The 14,876-nt window shown below is 43.7% G+C and overlaps 1 protein-coding gene across 1 annotated transcript; it reads left to right on the top strand.

Annotated features, from left to right (window-relative positions):
- The first annotated feature begins 1,257 nt into the window (after nt 1-1,257).
- On the top strand, nt 1,258-14,274 carry LOC118768809 (band 3 anion exchange protein-like). Its single transcript, XM_036515783.1, has 18 exons — nt 1,258-1,349; nt 2,657-2,703; nt 3,330-3,510; nt 5,249-5,384; nt 5,766-5,838; nt 6,057-6,099; nt 6,538-6,722; nt 6,913-7,123; nt 8,210-8,413; nt 8,552-8,700; nt 9,063-9,257; nt 9,518-9,766; nt 10,186-10,275; nt 10,661-10,827; nt 11,344-11,585; nt 11,768-11,937; nt 12,771-12,944; nt 13,253-14,274. The coding sequence occupies exons 3-18, from the start codon at nt 3,354-3,356 to the stop codon at nt 13,331-13,333; spliced, it is 2,526 nt and encodes an 841-aa protein (XP_036371676.1). The 5' UTR covers nt 1,258-1,349; nt 2,657-2,703; nt 3,330-3,353; the 3' UTR covers nt 13,334-14,274.
- The last annotated feature ends 602 nt before the right edge of the window (nt 14,275-14,876 follow it).

The raw sequence follows: 14,876 nt of genomic DNA on the forward strand, positions 1-14,876 counted from the left end.
TCTTTCTCTCCCCAGGACAATGATGTGTCCTATGAGGAAGGTGACTCTCCCTTCTCTCCTTTCACACTGTGAGTTCTCCTTGGCCTCTGAGCCCGGCAAGACTTTGTGCTGAGTGGACTCATTGTCCTTTGCACATCAGTTCAAGTCCATGTTTTATGTGTCACCCTAAAATGATCAATTGACAGACATTTTACAATGTACTGTATTTCTATTGGCCTTGATAGAAGTGCACCTCCTCCTGGTCTAAGATAGGAGTGCCCCCCCCCCCCCCCTTTGGTCTAGGATAGGAGTATGCCCCCTATTGGTGTTCAATAATAGTGCACCCTTACTATGGTCTGGGATAGAAGTATATTCCAGTCTTTGGCAGGACTAGTGATGGCAAAGCGAGGCTTCATGAATTCCATAATGAGCAGAACTAACATGAGCTGTCATTCATTGATTCATATAAGCTAATCAAAAGGCTTATGTCTCCATGGCAAAATATCATTGGTCTGAATCAGCAACTCACCGATGACATATGACAGGTCTGTAGCGTAGACAAAAAATGGTCAGGCATAAAGCAATAGGACAATCACCTGTATTTCCAACATTCACTGCAGATATTGCAGGAACCCATGGAAACTGTCTGTCTAAGATCAAAGCATTAAAGAAATAACAATACAAAAACATCTTGATAAAAAACAAATATAAAATTCGTTATCACGTTTAAATACAGTGCTGCTGTATGTCCGCTGAGGGAGCATATCCAAAGATCCCAGATTCTTCTCTCTGTGTCAGGATCGATTGCACTGCTTTGCAGATAGTTCGTCCTTTCTCTCACGCATATTTTGGGGGACATTCTGAGAACAGAAAGGTGCAGTGAAGTGATGTGGAGAAGGAGCAGCCTCCCTTGGGTCTTGGCTGGCCCAGATGACAGCTCTCTGCCCATTCACCCTGCAGGTCCCACAGTCCCACAGGCCACAGTGGCAGCTTTGACCTGGAACTGCATCAACAGCAGGAGGGTGACCCTTACATCCAGAGGATCACCATCTACCCAGACCTTGAAGGTGAGTGGGGTTTTGTCATCCCAGCCTGTATTTATTCCAAACAGCACTAAAAGAATGATAAGAGCAGCAGGGATAATTACACTGCCTGACCGGTCTTTGGTTATCAAGTGGCGCTGTTTACTATCAATATTATGAGTGGAATCACACACTGGAATGCATGTGTCAATGTGTGTGTGTGTGTGTGTGTGTTGCTCATTGAGGGCCCCAGGTATGGAGGGGAGGAAGGCGTATATATAGCCTGGTCACACGTTTTTTTACATGGTGGTGGTCAGTCACTGCTGGTCGGCTGGTACCTGGGCAAAGGTAAGTGCTGTATCCTCACCAAATTTTCTCGAGCAGCTATACAGGGTGACATGCTGTGCTTTGTAATTTTGTGATACTCTAACAGGAAGAAAGGCTATGAAAAAAAATCAAAGCAGTGAGAAGCTGGTTAAAGAAAACTGCATTTATGGGATATTTGACATCACCGTGTATCTGAGTGCATTGATTCATGGGTCACAGGCTTTGCTGCTTCAGCAGAATAACTCTACAGTAGTCACTTAATAAACGCACTTATACGTGTGGTGACAAACACCACACTGGACACCAGCATTCATTATCAAGCATTGTCAAACATCAAGTGCAGAACAGGTGGAATTGGACGGTGAATAAAAATTTTTCATTTGAATAATCAGATATGGTAGCAATAATTCCACTAGAAAGAACTGCAGTAGTGGTGACAGTTACATTATTCTCATTTCATAGGTTAAATAAATCTATTTTCTGAGAGAGTGGGTGACTTTATAGTTATCATTCTTTTAATGTGAAAGGAACAGAACACACTCATGTTGGCTGAGGAACAGACTAGCAAACTAATGGAATGAAGATGATTCTGTTCATTCAGAGACCTCCATATTGTTTCTGCACTATTTATGACGTGTCATCCAACATCTGGACAGTATAATCGAGAGGCATTTGAAACTGTATGTTCCTCAATTTCTTAACACCTCACGAATAACCCACTTTCCATTTAGCCTTCTCACATCCTATGGCCCATATTTTGCTGTCCTGCCAGTATGAGGGAGGCTAATAAATCCCATTCAGAAAACAAACACAGGCACGTACACATATAGACACAGAAAAATGCAAGCACACAAACACAAAGACACACACACAAACACAAAGGCACACGCTCTCGCACGCATACAAACGCAGTAACAGGGTTGATGTCTTTCTAGACAATGCTGTGTCAGTTGAATCTGGTACTTGATGTACGCCAGATCATTACCTGCTTGAGGTGCTGGGAGGAGGAAAGTGCTGTTTTGGAAATAGTCAAGACTGTTGTCAGGAACAACTATGTGCTCAAGACTGTCCTAAGGTCTTGGTGGGTGAGCATTTGCTCTGTGTGTGTGTGTGTGTGTACGATCACATGTGTATGAGTGTATGTGCATGTGTGCATCAGTGCATATTAAGAATTTTAACAACTTCAATACATTGTTTTAACTGTTTCGAAGAAGAAAACATGTGCTTATACACATTACAAACTTAACTGCAGTCCAACGTCAGAAATAAGCACCATGGGAAGGAGTATGTAAGCTGAATGAATTAGAATCCATCTCTTTGTGTTTTAGCTGGACTGAACGTGAACACCAACGCCAACTCCAAAGCAAACTGCCAGGTAAGTGAATCTCATAAAATATAAGAAATGTAGCTTAATATTTTCAGAAGTTCAACAATTTGGCATCATTCCACACAAAGACCTCTGCATGAAGGCAGTATATTTGAACATGATAGACAGTCCCTTGCCAACCTCTAGGGTGGTGCTTGTATCAGATGTAGATGACTGTTATTTTCCCCCATCATAAGTATATGGAGGGCCAATGACTTTATTATAATTGACATCCTCCGCTAGAGTGCAGGCTGCAGACACTGCTCACTCAGAGAGCATCCCTCCCCACTGGCTCTCCTGCAGAGCCTGCTCCTGTGCCACACACACGCCACATGTTTACAGTTCAAACATGGCCCCTCATTTTGCTCACATACCCCAGCGGACAGCAGCGGAGCCCAGCGGACAGGCAGGAGATCAGCCAATGTGTTTACGCTGTAGACACGAGCTGCATGCTGTCTCCACGCCACAGGTCACGCGTTGCAAAGCGCTGAGCATGAAGGAGCCCTCCAGACTGATCTTCAGACCGGCGTGTGTTTGTGATTTATTGGTGTGGCCAGTGCCGGTGTCCGCTGGGGCTGAATGTTAGCCATCGGTGCTGTGAACTGCACCCCCCATGTGCTCTCTGTGTCCTGCAGGCCTACGTGGAGCTGAACGAACTCATGAAGGACCAGAACCAGCAGGGCTACTGGCAGGAGACCGGGCGATGGGTGGGGTACGAGGAGAACTACGACCCAGAGGCGGGCGGCTGGGGCGCCTCTCATATCTCTTACCTGACCTTCAAGAGCCTGATCCAGCTGCGCAAGACCATGAGCACAGGTGAGGCCGTGAGCAAAGCATCTGGCCATGGAAGCAGATGTAACCATGAGCACAGGTGAGACCATGAACGCTGGGCTGACCACAAGAGTAAGTGCAACAGTGAGCACAGGTGAGACTGTGAGTGCAGATGAGAGCGCAAGAGGTGATATGTCCATTGGCAGCAGAAACCATGATTTCAGATGATATTTTCCACCTATGGGTAATCAGTTTATTTTTAGGATTCCGTTGATGGTAAATAGACTTCCTAAAAGCGTGAAATGTCAAACTGCTCACCGCTTTCAAACAGACTGAAAGAGGGGAGGGTATCCCACTCAATTTAAAATGGTTTAAAATAGAGCAAAGCAATTTTGGATACAAATTTAATGTAAATTTTTATCTATTTCATAAAAGAGATTTATACATCTCGCCAATAATGTGCCTTTCGGATATCACTGTGGCTATCTTCGTGGCTATTATTTTATATTTCTCACACTTAATACACAAAGACATTAATGTGAAAAATAATCAACATGAAGATAAAGATAATACAGAAATAGAATAGAATAGAACAGAATTTTTGCCATTGAAGAATAGTGATTTTCTTAGTAATACTTCTTTATATTACTTCCTGACGGCACAAGTCATGTTAGCTTGCACAACATGAAATGCTATAGTGTAAATGTAAATTTGCCAAAAATTCTCTTTTAGTGGTATTTTATGAGTTGCTTAGCAAGGGTAGTTTAGGGGACAGGTTATTTCTGGAAATAAATCACAAATTGTCCCTAGAAATCAGGAACATCCAGTCAACAGCCAACCTACCTAGAAGTTAATGAATGACTGGAATTTTTTCCACACCTGGGTGATCGCTGTTATTTACAATTTAACCACTAGATGGCGCAAATAGTTAGGTTTTCGAAATGTATCTGGAGCGTATCTGGAGTGTCTCTAGTGTAACATTGTGAGAACCTTTGAGTTGTAATACAGGCAAATAGAGTTGGAATTGTTGGGCATAGTTAACTTTTGCATTCCTATGTGATTTAAATTCCTGAAGGTTTAAACAATTGTATTTGTGTACAATTGTATTGTGTACATAATTTTATTCTATTTTCATAATTCATTTCGAGAATCGTGTGTAAGAGGGTGGCTTGACATTTCATCCTTTTGGAGTCAAAACCCTTTCCTGAATAGTAGAAAACTCAGTTATTGATGATAGTGAGTTAAAGCCTGTACATATTGACTAATTATTTTAGAAGATACAATGTACAACAAATATGGACTTGAATGAGAAAAGAAACAAAGGTGAAGTCCAGTGTCAATCTTCCTCTTCTGGGGCTTTTGGAATTCTGACTCTTGTAATGCTGGAATGTTATCTCCTCTGGTGTGTATGCCATGGAAGCAAACGCACACACACAGAAATGCACTGAAACTGTGACACACACATACAAGCATATTAGTCCTCAAAAACAGTGACATGCTCCCTCTCTCATGCACTCACACACACACACACACACATGCACAATGGGCTTGTGTGGGACTCTGCTGCAAATGTCACATTTGCTGTTTTGCTTCTGTTTGATCTTCGTCTGTTCCCTTTTCTTGTTCCCTTTGTCCCTGCTGAGTGTCTGATTGGTCTCTCTACCCATGTCTACCGCCCCGCCTCTCTTTTCTCACCTCCCTGATTTGCTGTCCCTCATGTCCACTTTTCGTTTCTCTCTCCATCTTGCCTGCCCCTGCCTGCCTCTGGCACGGCAATGTCCAGGTGTGGTAATGCTGGACCGGGAGGAACGCACCCTGAGCAGCATTGCTGAAAAGATAGTGGATGAGCTTGTGAACAAGAAGGAGATCGGCCAGAGTGACCGTGACGGTGTGCTGAAGTCACTGCTGCAGAACCGCAGGTAACACACATATACACACTTCTATCACACACTCTACCACATCTGTGCAGCTGTACTGTATTGTATTGACATGAAAGAATGTATTATTCTGACACCACTGGAATGTAGTGTATTGTCATACCTGGATTGTAGTGGACTGATGTACCTGGTCTGCACTGTGGCAAAATTTCTGTCATATGACTGTTTCTCCTTACCACCTTGTACCTTGCATCAAAGCACTGTAGCCATAACACAGTTTTCCCACAAATCTTAATATGTACCAACCACAGCACAGTTGGAGGTGTCCCTACACCATGCTCACTGGGAGATTTCTCTACATAATGGGAAAATTTCAGTTCAGTCTGACATTTGATATTGACCCTGAGATGCCACTGTCCGCAGCCAATCAGAGCCAAAGGAAACGCAGGCCCTTGCTGCTGGGATGGAGATGGAGTCCTTCTCCGTCAGAGAGAGGGTAAGGCCACTCTCCTGCTCTGTCGCCTTCTTCATGTCTCCTCTTAATTCAATCAGTATTTGTTATAATATCCATGCCACTGAGGCCAAGGGGAATGAATGAATGAATGAATGAATGAATGCAATAGTGGTGGGCTAAAATATGTGTGTGGCTAACAGTTGTGTGTGGCTGGAGTATTTTCATGAACTTTGACCCCTGGATTTTCACCCCTATTCTAGAGAGACGCGTCTGATGCTGTGGAGGCATCAATGGTTCTTGTAGGTAAGTGTGAAACTGAGGAAACAACCCACTGCAAACTGCGAAGCATGGGTAGCTGTGAATTGCTAGACAGCCAGTGAGTAAACCACTGACACTACCATCAAATCAAGCGCAAGCATCCGCTCTGCAGAATGTTCTTCACAGCAATTAAGTTGCTTTTCTTTTTTGAAATAGCTTGAAATTATTTTTAAGCCTGAACAGATGTATTTCCAAAAAAGTTAACACCTATTCTACAACAATAAATTAATCAAATCAGTTTTTTTTTGTCTAATCGAAGAAAAGCAGTGTTAGGAGTGAAAGTGAAATATTACAAATATTATCACAGTTTTAATTCCAGAGATCTTGAATGACTGCCAGGTGCAAGGCATGGCTAAACAGAGTGTGTAGTGTTTGTGAGTGTGCTGCAGTGATGGGAAGAATGCTGTTGTGTGTTGGTGTCAGGGACGCTGGACTTCCTGCAGAAGCCCACTGTGGCCTTTGTGAGGCTGAAGGAGGCAGTGGTACTGGAGTCGGCTCTAGAGGCGCCAGTGCCGGTCCGCTTCATTTTTGTGCTGGTGGGACCCAGTCAGATTGGCATGGATTACCACGAGATGGGACGGGCCATGGCAGCATTGATGGCAGACAAGGTGAGGGAGGGAGAGAAGGTAGAAAGATGAGGAGAAGGAGAGAAAGGGTGTAATAGAAAATGATAATTTGGCAAGAGGGGCTGGGAGAGGGTGAGGGAGAACGGGGGAACTGGGATATGGGGAAAAGGTAGGAATGGGGTTACGATGCATCACTAGGTCACATTCCAGTTTGTTGGGCTCTGTTCCCCAGGTGTTCAACCTAGCAGCGTTCCAGGCCCAGGGTGAACGTGAGCTGACGGACGCCCTCGCTGAGTTCATGGACTGCAGCATCGTGATCCCACCCACAGAAATTCAGAACGAGTCCATGCTGAAGTCCGTAATCGGCTTCCAGAAGAGGCTCCTGCAGGACCGCTGCCGCCCTGCAGACCCTCTGCTGTCCCTCAATGCCAAGCCCCGCAGAAGTGAGGACACACATTTACACATGCATACGCACACTCAGACACACATACTCTCCTACTGAAACATACTACATACACACATATATAGACACTCACATACTCTGACACTCATACTTACAGATATAAACACACAATAAGACACTGTCTTACTATCTTACGCTCAAAGATACTATATACACACATAATATATTATTAGCAGTTGTCAGTGCTCTTGCCCCCTAGCTGTTGTTGTTGTTTTCCCCCTGTCTGTCTATGTGTGTCCATGTGCTTTTGTTTTCCTTTGCACACCAGCCAGATCGCTGCCACCTGCCTGCCTGCCCTCTGCTTCCCATCACCTCATCAGCCCAGCCCTATATCTTCCCTGCATGTCTTTGTCTCGTTGCTAGTTTGTAGCAGTGTTTCTCGCCTGTTTCGCCCCCGCCGGTTTTCTGTCTGTGAGTTCCCGATTTTGACCCTGCGTGTGCCTCGACTTTGTTTTTGCCTGCCACCTTGCCCAGTTTGCCTGATTGCCTGCCTACTTGGTTCCTGACCCTGGTTTTGCCCACGGACTGCCTTCCTGGTCTCGACCCTGCCTGTTTTGATTCCGTTATTTTGTCTGATGTTTGCAATATACTCACTTGGAACCCGAAGCTCCCGTGGTCCGCGTCTGAGTCCTTGCCTGAGTTGTGACACACCGGTTATAGTTTTTTACAATGTTATCCATTTCTATAGCTGGATATTTACTGAGGCAATTGTGGGTTAAGTACCTTGCTCAAGGGTACAGCAGCAGTGCCCTAGTGGGGAATTGAACAGGAAACCCTTTGGCTGAGAGGCCTGCTCCTTAACCACTTGGCTACACTGCCTCCAATATATATAAACACACACACACTTGTGCACGCATTCACTCATATACTTCCATACACATACACACCTGCAAGTACACATGCAACAACACATCTACATAGTCTGTGTTTATGTGTACAACATTTTAAGCTTTGATAAAAGACAACACTTAAATTTCCATTTAGTACAATAAGTAAACTCAAAGTGTGTGTCATTAGATGTCTTTGTCTTTCTTTTGATGTAAAACTGAAAGTGTATTTTTGCTAGTTTCCAAAGCTGATGTGCCGCCACCGGAGGACCCTCTCGCACGAACTGGGCGGCCGTTCGGTGGAATGATGAAAGACTTGAGGAGACGATACCGCCACTATGTCAGCGACATCACTGACGCACTCAATGCCCAGGTCCTGGCCGCTGTCATCTTCATCTACTTCGCCGCCCTGTCGCCTGCCATCACTTTTGGGGGCCTGCTGGGTGAGGTGCTCTGCTGAGTGTGTGATGGGGTGTGCATCTCATACGCTGGCCGGTGTGATGAGAAGGAAAACACCAGTCAGGCTTCACTTTGTCAGCTGACCTGCCCTTTCTGCCCCTTCGCACCCGTGCCCTTTCCAGCCGACAAGACAGACAACATGATGGGCGTGTCCGAGCTGATGATCTCCACCGCCATCCAGGGCATCATCTTCTGTTTCATCGCAGCCCAGCCTGTCCTGGTCATTGGCTTCTCCGGACCTCTGCTGGTCTTTGAAGAGGCCTTCTTTGCAGTGAGTGCCTCCTACAGGCTAGGGCTCCATCCCTCCGGTGTTACTAGCCTCCAACAATGCTCACCTTACATTAACCATTCAAGCTCAATTCATTATACTTAAGAGAAAACAGCACATTGCTTCTGTTATCATCTTTTGCAGAGGTGGTCATGCCTGTTTTTCTTTAACGTGAACTATGCTGAAGGTTGTGATGGTGACTGTGACTATGGTTGTGATTGTGACTGTGACTATGGTTGTGATTGTGACTGTGACTATGGTTGTGATCGTGAAAAGCCCAGATCATCTTAATGTGTTAAACTCACATCACCAAATGTATGGAAGTGCACAGCCCCATTCTAATAATATTGAACGCCTGCTGTCAGTTCTGTAAGTCGCAGGGGATCGAGTACATCGTGGGCCGGGTGTGGGTGGGAGGCTGGCTGGTGGTCATCGTGGTGGTCATCGTCGCTGTAGAGGGCAGCTTCCTGGTCCGGTTCATCTCACGCTTCACCCAAGAGATCTTCTCCATCCTCATTTCCCTCATCTTCATCTACGAGACGTTTGCCAAGCTCATCAGGGTACACCCCCCCCCCCCCCCCACCAATCCAACCCATCTCTCCCATTTGTGACATACCTGTCTCCCCCCTTTGTCACATCTGTTCTTCTTATACCTCCAAGTCATCTTTATTTTCTTTCCTTTCTTCTGTGTTTATTTTCCATATCTCTTGTCAAGTTTATGCCACTATTTCGATAATGCTACCTCTTGCTCACTGATACTGCTTGTCTTCACTATCTCTAATGTAAAAGAAATCATGTTGTGTTTCCCTCTTGTGTCTAGATTTTCAAAGCACACCCTCTGACTCTGAACTATGAGCACCTGAACACCAGTGCGGAAGACCCCTTCCACCCTGTTTTTGACCACAAACACATTATGGACAACATTACTGGCAACATTACCACCTTGGTTTTTCGCCGGGAGAGAGCATACCCCAACACTGCCTTGCTTTCTATGTGCCTCATGTTCGGATGTTTCTTCATTGCATTCTTCCTTAGGCAATTCAAGAATGGCCATTTCCTGCCTGGCAAAGTAAGTTTTCGTGGCGTTACCTATAGGCATAATAGTATGATTATGGAGATTGACTGGAGGAAAAAGTAGGATAGGTAGCAAAAGATGTGGTAACAGCAATTGTAGATGAGGATATGCAGTTGGAGTTTAATGTGTGAAAACCTTTAGTATGCATATACTTTTCATGTATGTATAATGGCATATCTCATTATCATACCAGCACAACATACATGTACTGTAGCATAGACACTGTCTGGGCAAGGACAGTTTACCCATGTCCACCGGTAGTTACATGTGTGAAGATAAGGACATGAGCATGAGGATAAGACACACAGAAGCCCCTTTTTTCATCAGCATTCTATGTTGCATTCTGTGTATATCTGTGGTTGATCTGCCACTGCGATTTGGTATGTTGAGCTTAATGCCTTCTATATCTCCAGATCCGTCGCCTAATTGGAGATTTCGGTGTCCCCATCGCAATTTTCATCATGATTGCTGTGGACATTAACATTGAGGACGCCTATACTCAGGTGAGCACTGCCTTGCAGGTACCACAACTGGGGTCCACAAGATTAATATGAAAGAGAGTAATTTGGCTTCACCTTTAGACATGTCTCTAAGTCCTGCTACCCATCTTACTGCTGATATGAAACAGGATGTCCTTACAAGGTAGGAACCTGATAAATTGGCTTGTTCCTCTGCTCAGCGGAATGTAATGAAATGTTGCCTTGAAAAACATTGTCAAGTCAGAAAACCGGTAATTGTGAGGGAATTCATTCTGTTTTTATAGTCACATGTCCCAAAATTGTCCGACTTGCAAGGGTGTGGTCCTGCAACCCTCTGCAATTTATTTTTTGTGAGCAGTATGTAAAAGTTACGTTGACATTGTTTGTCCCCTCTGTTCATGCCACACAGAAACTAGTGGTGCCCAAGGGTCTGCAGGTGTCCAACCCTAAGGAAAGGGGCTGGATCATCAACCCCTTGGGTGAGAAGAAAGCATTTCCTGTCTGGATGATGTTCGGCTGTGTAGTCCCGGCGATGCTTGTCTTCATCCTCATATTCCTGGAGTCCCAGATCACCACGTGGGTGATGTTCCTCACTGACATGCTGTTCAGTTGATTAAAACTATTTTTTCACGATAGCGTGCCTCATACGAGCACAGCTCAGTTCCTGAAGGGACTTTGGGTCTCTTCTGTGATTTCCACTGGGTTCTCATGCTCTGGGACTGCTTTTCACATTTAACTAATTGCCCATAAAGATGACCTATAGAGCAGCATTTCCCAAACCTGTCCTTGAGGACCCCTTGTCCTGCATGTTTTATATCACTCCCTGCTCCAACACAGCTGATTCAAATGATCAACTTGTTATGAACTCCTGAAGCTGCTTAATAACAAACAGATCATTTAAATCAGCTCTGTTGGAGCAGGGAGAGATCTAAAACATGCAGGACAAGGGTCCTCCAGGAGACGTTTGGGAAACGCTGCTATAGAGTGACATCAATTGTGAGCATTGTAGTGTTTTCAAAGCCTGGCCTCACTTGGTGCGAGTGTCAGCCTCCACATGTGCCTTACCTTCTGTCTGTGGATGTGCCCTGGCAGACTGATTGTGAGCAAGCCAGAGAGGAAGATGGCCAAAGGCTCTGGGTTTCACTTGGACCTGCTGATCCTGGTCAGCATGGGGGGCCTTAGCGCCATATTTGGTGTGCCCTGGCTGAGCGCTGCTACCGTGCGTTCTGTCACCCATGCCAATGCCCTCACCGTCATGAGCAAGGGGCCAAAACCTGAGATAGAGAAAGTTCTGGAACAGCGGGTCAGTGGAATTCTCGTGGCACTGTTGGTTGGTGAGTCCTTTTTGTTCTGTCAGGCATCATTAACCTGTCATTAACCACATGCCTTCCCCAATGTTCACTGGGATTTTAATGATGTGGACCACAGGAGAAATGACAACTTAAAATTTGAAAAAGTAATATAATGATCATTTCACACTTCCGAGAACTAAGTGCTGTGCTCCTCCGGTTACCAGGTCTGTCCATTCTAATGGAGCCTATTCTGAAGATGATCCCCATGACAGCTCTATTTGGGATCTTCCTTTACATGGGTATCACCTCCCTCAGTGGGATCCAGCTGTGGGACCGCATTCTACTCCTGCTTATACCCAAGAAGTACCACCCATCGGATCCCTATGCCACCATGGTAAATAGCCTAACTTCTAATTTGCTGATGTTTCCATGCCATTTCTTCATATCCAGGCCCTGGTGTCCTGCAGTCTCCCTCCTCCCTCTGCTTCTGTCTCCACAGTCTGAACTATCCTGCCTCTTCATAAATCCCATATCAACCACGGCTACATCCTCTGCATGCCCCCCTGTCTTCCACCCGCTGTCCATCAGAAGGGCTTCCCTCTTACCCTCCACATCACATCCAGTCACACAAATCTGTCCCCTATTATTTAACAATGGCACTGTACTGTATTTTTTTTAATACTGGAGTCATCATTTAATGTGGTGACATGCTGACCCCTATGACAATAAAACATCAATTGTAATATATTGAAAAAATATTGCTTAGCCCTAAAGTAAATACAATTTTGAATATATTTGACAAGCAGAAATATATTGCACTATACCAAAGCAGCAATAATCTATATACTGCCAGCATATTGATTGAGCTAAAAATATATTGTCTAGTATGTGTATATATATTACATATATATAAACACACATATATATTATATATTTATTTATTTATTTATGGGTCCTATAATAAATTCGGAGTAAGGTTTTCTTTAGATCTGTAAGAAAGCATTCCACAATCAAAGCATTGATCATGCAAAAATTTTGTGAAATGTTTACCTCCTGCCATGTGACTGAAATCCCAAAACTCATAAGAACAATTTCTCTCTGTGCCTCTGTTTAATCATTGTCCTCTCCTATACCTCTCTCTGTCCTACATGTTCTCAATCAAAAATAATGTGAAAATAGGCATTAGAAATCATGTGCCTTGTGTTCACCTGTCTCTCACTCTTACAGGTGAAAACCAGCAGGATGCACATGTTCACTCTGATCCAGATGGTGTGCTTGGCAGTGCTGTGGATGGTGAAGTCCAGCCCAGCCTCCCTCGCTCTGCCCTTCGTACTCATCCTCACCATCCCGCTGAGAATGTTCATGACCGGCCGGGTATTCACTGAGCTGGAGATGAAATGTGTAAGTGGCAACAATTGGGCAGTCTGCACTTCCCCTTTTCACCACAGACATGGTTGTTTATTCACTCCAACACCATCATAATCATCTCATAGTTAAGTAGCAGGATTGTCTGGATTTGGGATGACACTTACAGCTGAGCTGATTGAAAATATCATTTTTTATTTTTTCTTATTTGATATAGATGTTTTCAGTGTTGATGTTATGAGGATTAAAGGAAATGAGCAGAGCATGTGTGCATATTAATGTGTTTTTCTTATTGTAGACAATTGCTTGCATGTCAGTTTTACCCTGGCTTTGTTTTTCCTCAGCTGGATGCAGATGATGCCAAAGTGACATTTGAGGAGGAGCCAGGGCAGGATGTGTACTATGAGTCTCAGATGCCATTGTGAACAGCTGGACTTAATTTTCAATAACAGGGGATCCTGTAATTGAATAAAAGGGCTAAAACCAGCATGCAAGAAAAATTAAAAACATCTTTCAATGTGACCAAAGTTTTTTTTCTAATGTTGTTTGACTGATTACTTGCTTGTGTGGCAAACAAGAACTCTCAGATAGTGCCTTTCAGATTTAAATAAATTTTAATCAAATGTATTATTTACTATTTAAATGATTAAAAACATCCCTGTTGTAAAAGTATTTACCTACTAACATATTTGTCTATTTTCCTTCCAGTGTCAGACTTTCATGTCTGTTCTAAGAGCTCTTGCCCCCATAAATTAATATATGACAGTCTGTTCACTGAAATTTATTTGGGATATGTTAATTTGTTAGAATAATGTGTTATAATGCTGAATTATGTGATTTGTTACTTATGGGGTTGTCATGTTAAACAAATGTGTCAGTGTAATTTTACATTTTTTACAGTCTTGGAATCTGACATTTGTCCCTTTATAAAGTTATGCATTTTGCTATTGGCTTCTTCGAGGGTACAGCAGCCTGAGGTGGGGAGACACTAGCTGAGATTATGGTACATAGTAAAAATCCACTCATGCTTCATGTTTTCAAGGAACTACTATGCCTTTGCAATTAATGAGACAAATGTGTATTTACGGTCGTTATTTATGCCACCAATGTTTTTGTGTGTATTGCCAGAGAATGCAGGAAAAAGGGAAGCATTACTGAGTTCAGTCTGTTTTGTGGTCTCCTACCAGTGCTTTTCTTTGAGTGTGGATGGAATGTAATGATTATTGCTTTTTATGTGAACATATTTTTGGACAGTATGTAAATATTTCTATCCCCAAATCAAGGAAACAACATATCTAGAAAAAATGTTCAGGGTGGAGGAACTGGCTGAGTGGATACATTTAGTTGTATTTTATATTGGTTTGTCTGACAGTGTAATTGATGTGGTGATTAGGTATCCATTAAAGAGCTTCAGATAAAAACTAAAAGCCTGTTAATCATTTTTTAAAAGACATTCTTTCTCTGTCTGTGACGATGAGACAACTGTAATCCACATTCATAACACTAACTTCCAGCAACAACAAAAAAAAAATATTGTAAATAAACAACGTATGGAGCACCGTCTAATAGGTCACGATTTGGGAATGACATTAGTCGACTGTGCACAGTATTGTGTAGCCTACAACAAACCTGTCACCAGACATATCCGCGCAACAGTGAAATCCTCATGAAAAAGTGCTGTACCGTTTTCAATAACGGAACAACACGTTCGTATTGCTTGAGACCGAGTCTCTCATTTCCATACAAACCACCGTTTTAGAAAAAGAATCAAGTTATCTGCAAGTTCTGCCCTCCTGAATACATTGCATTGTCACTATATACTGTACACGCTACGTACACATATCTAGAATGAGCTCCCGATGAGACAACCAGGCAGGTTGCCACTCCTTTGAAGTTTCACGAGCCTGCGCGCTTATTGGAATGTCATTCATTTTCAGGGGATTCTGCCTCCAGGATTGGCTGGTTTAG

This window comes from Megalops cyprinoides, chromosome 1, assembly GCF_013368585.1.
Source record: "Megalops cyprinoides isolate fMegCyp1 chromosome 1, fMegCyp1.pri, whole genome shotgun sequence".
In the NCBI taxonomy this organism is placed as follows: Eukaryota; Metazoa; Chordata; class Actinopteri; order Elopiformes; family Megalopidae; genus Megalops; species Megalops cyprinoides.

What these genes read in the sequence shown, in the direction of transcription:
- LOC118768809 (XM_036515783.1), top strand. Translation starts at nt 3,354, where the DNA reads ATGAAGGACCAGAACCAGCAGGGCTACTGGCAGGAGACCGGGCGATGG. An exon ending in CACTTTTGGGGGCCTGCTGG is followed by an intron (nt 8,414 to 8,551) that starts GTGAGGTGCTCT and finishes TGCCCTTTCCAG; the next exon opens with CCGACAAGACAGACAACATG. An exon ending in CGTTTGCCAAGCTCATCAGG is followed by an intron (nt 9,258 to 9,517) that starts GTACACCCCCCC and finishes TCTTGTGTCTAG; the next exon opens with ATTTTCAAAGCACACCCTCT.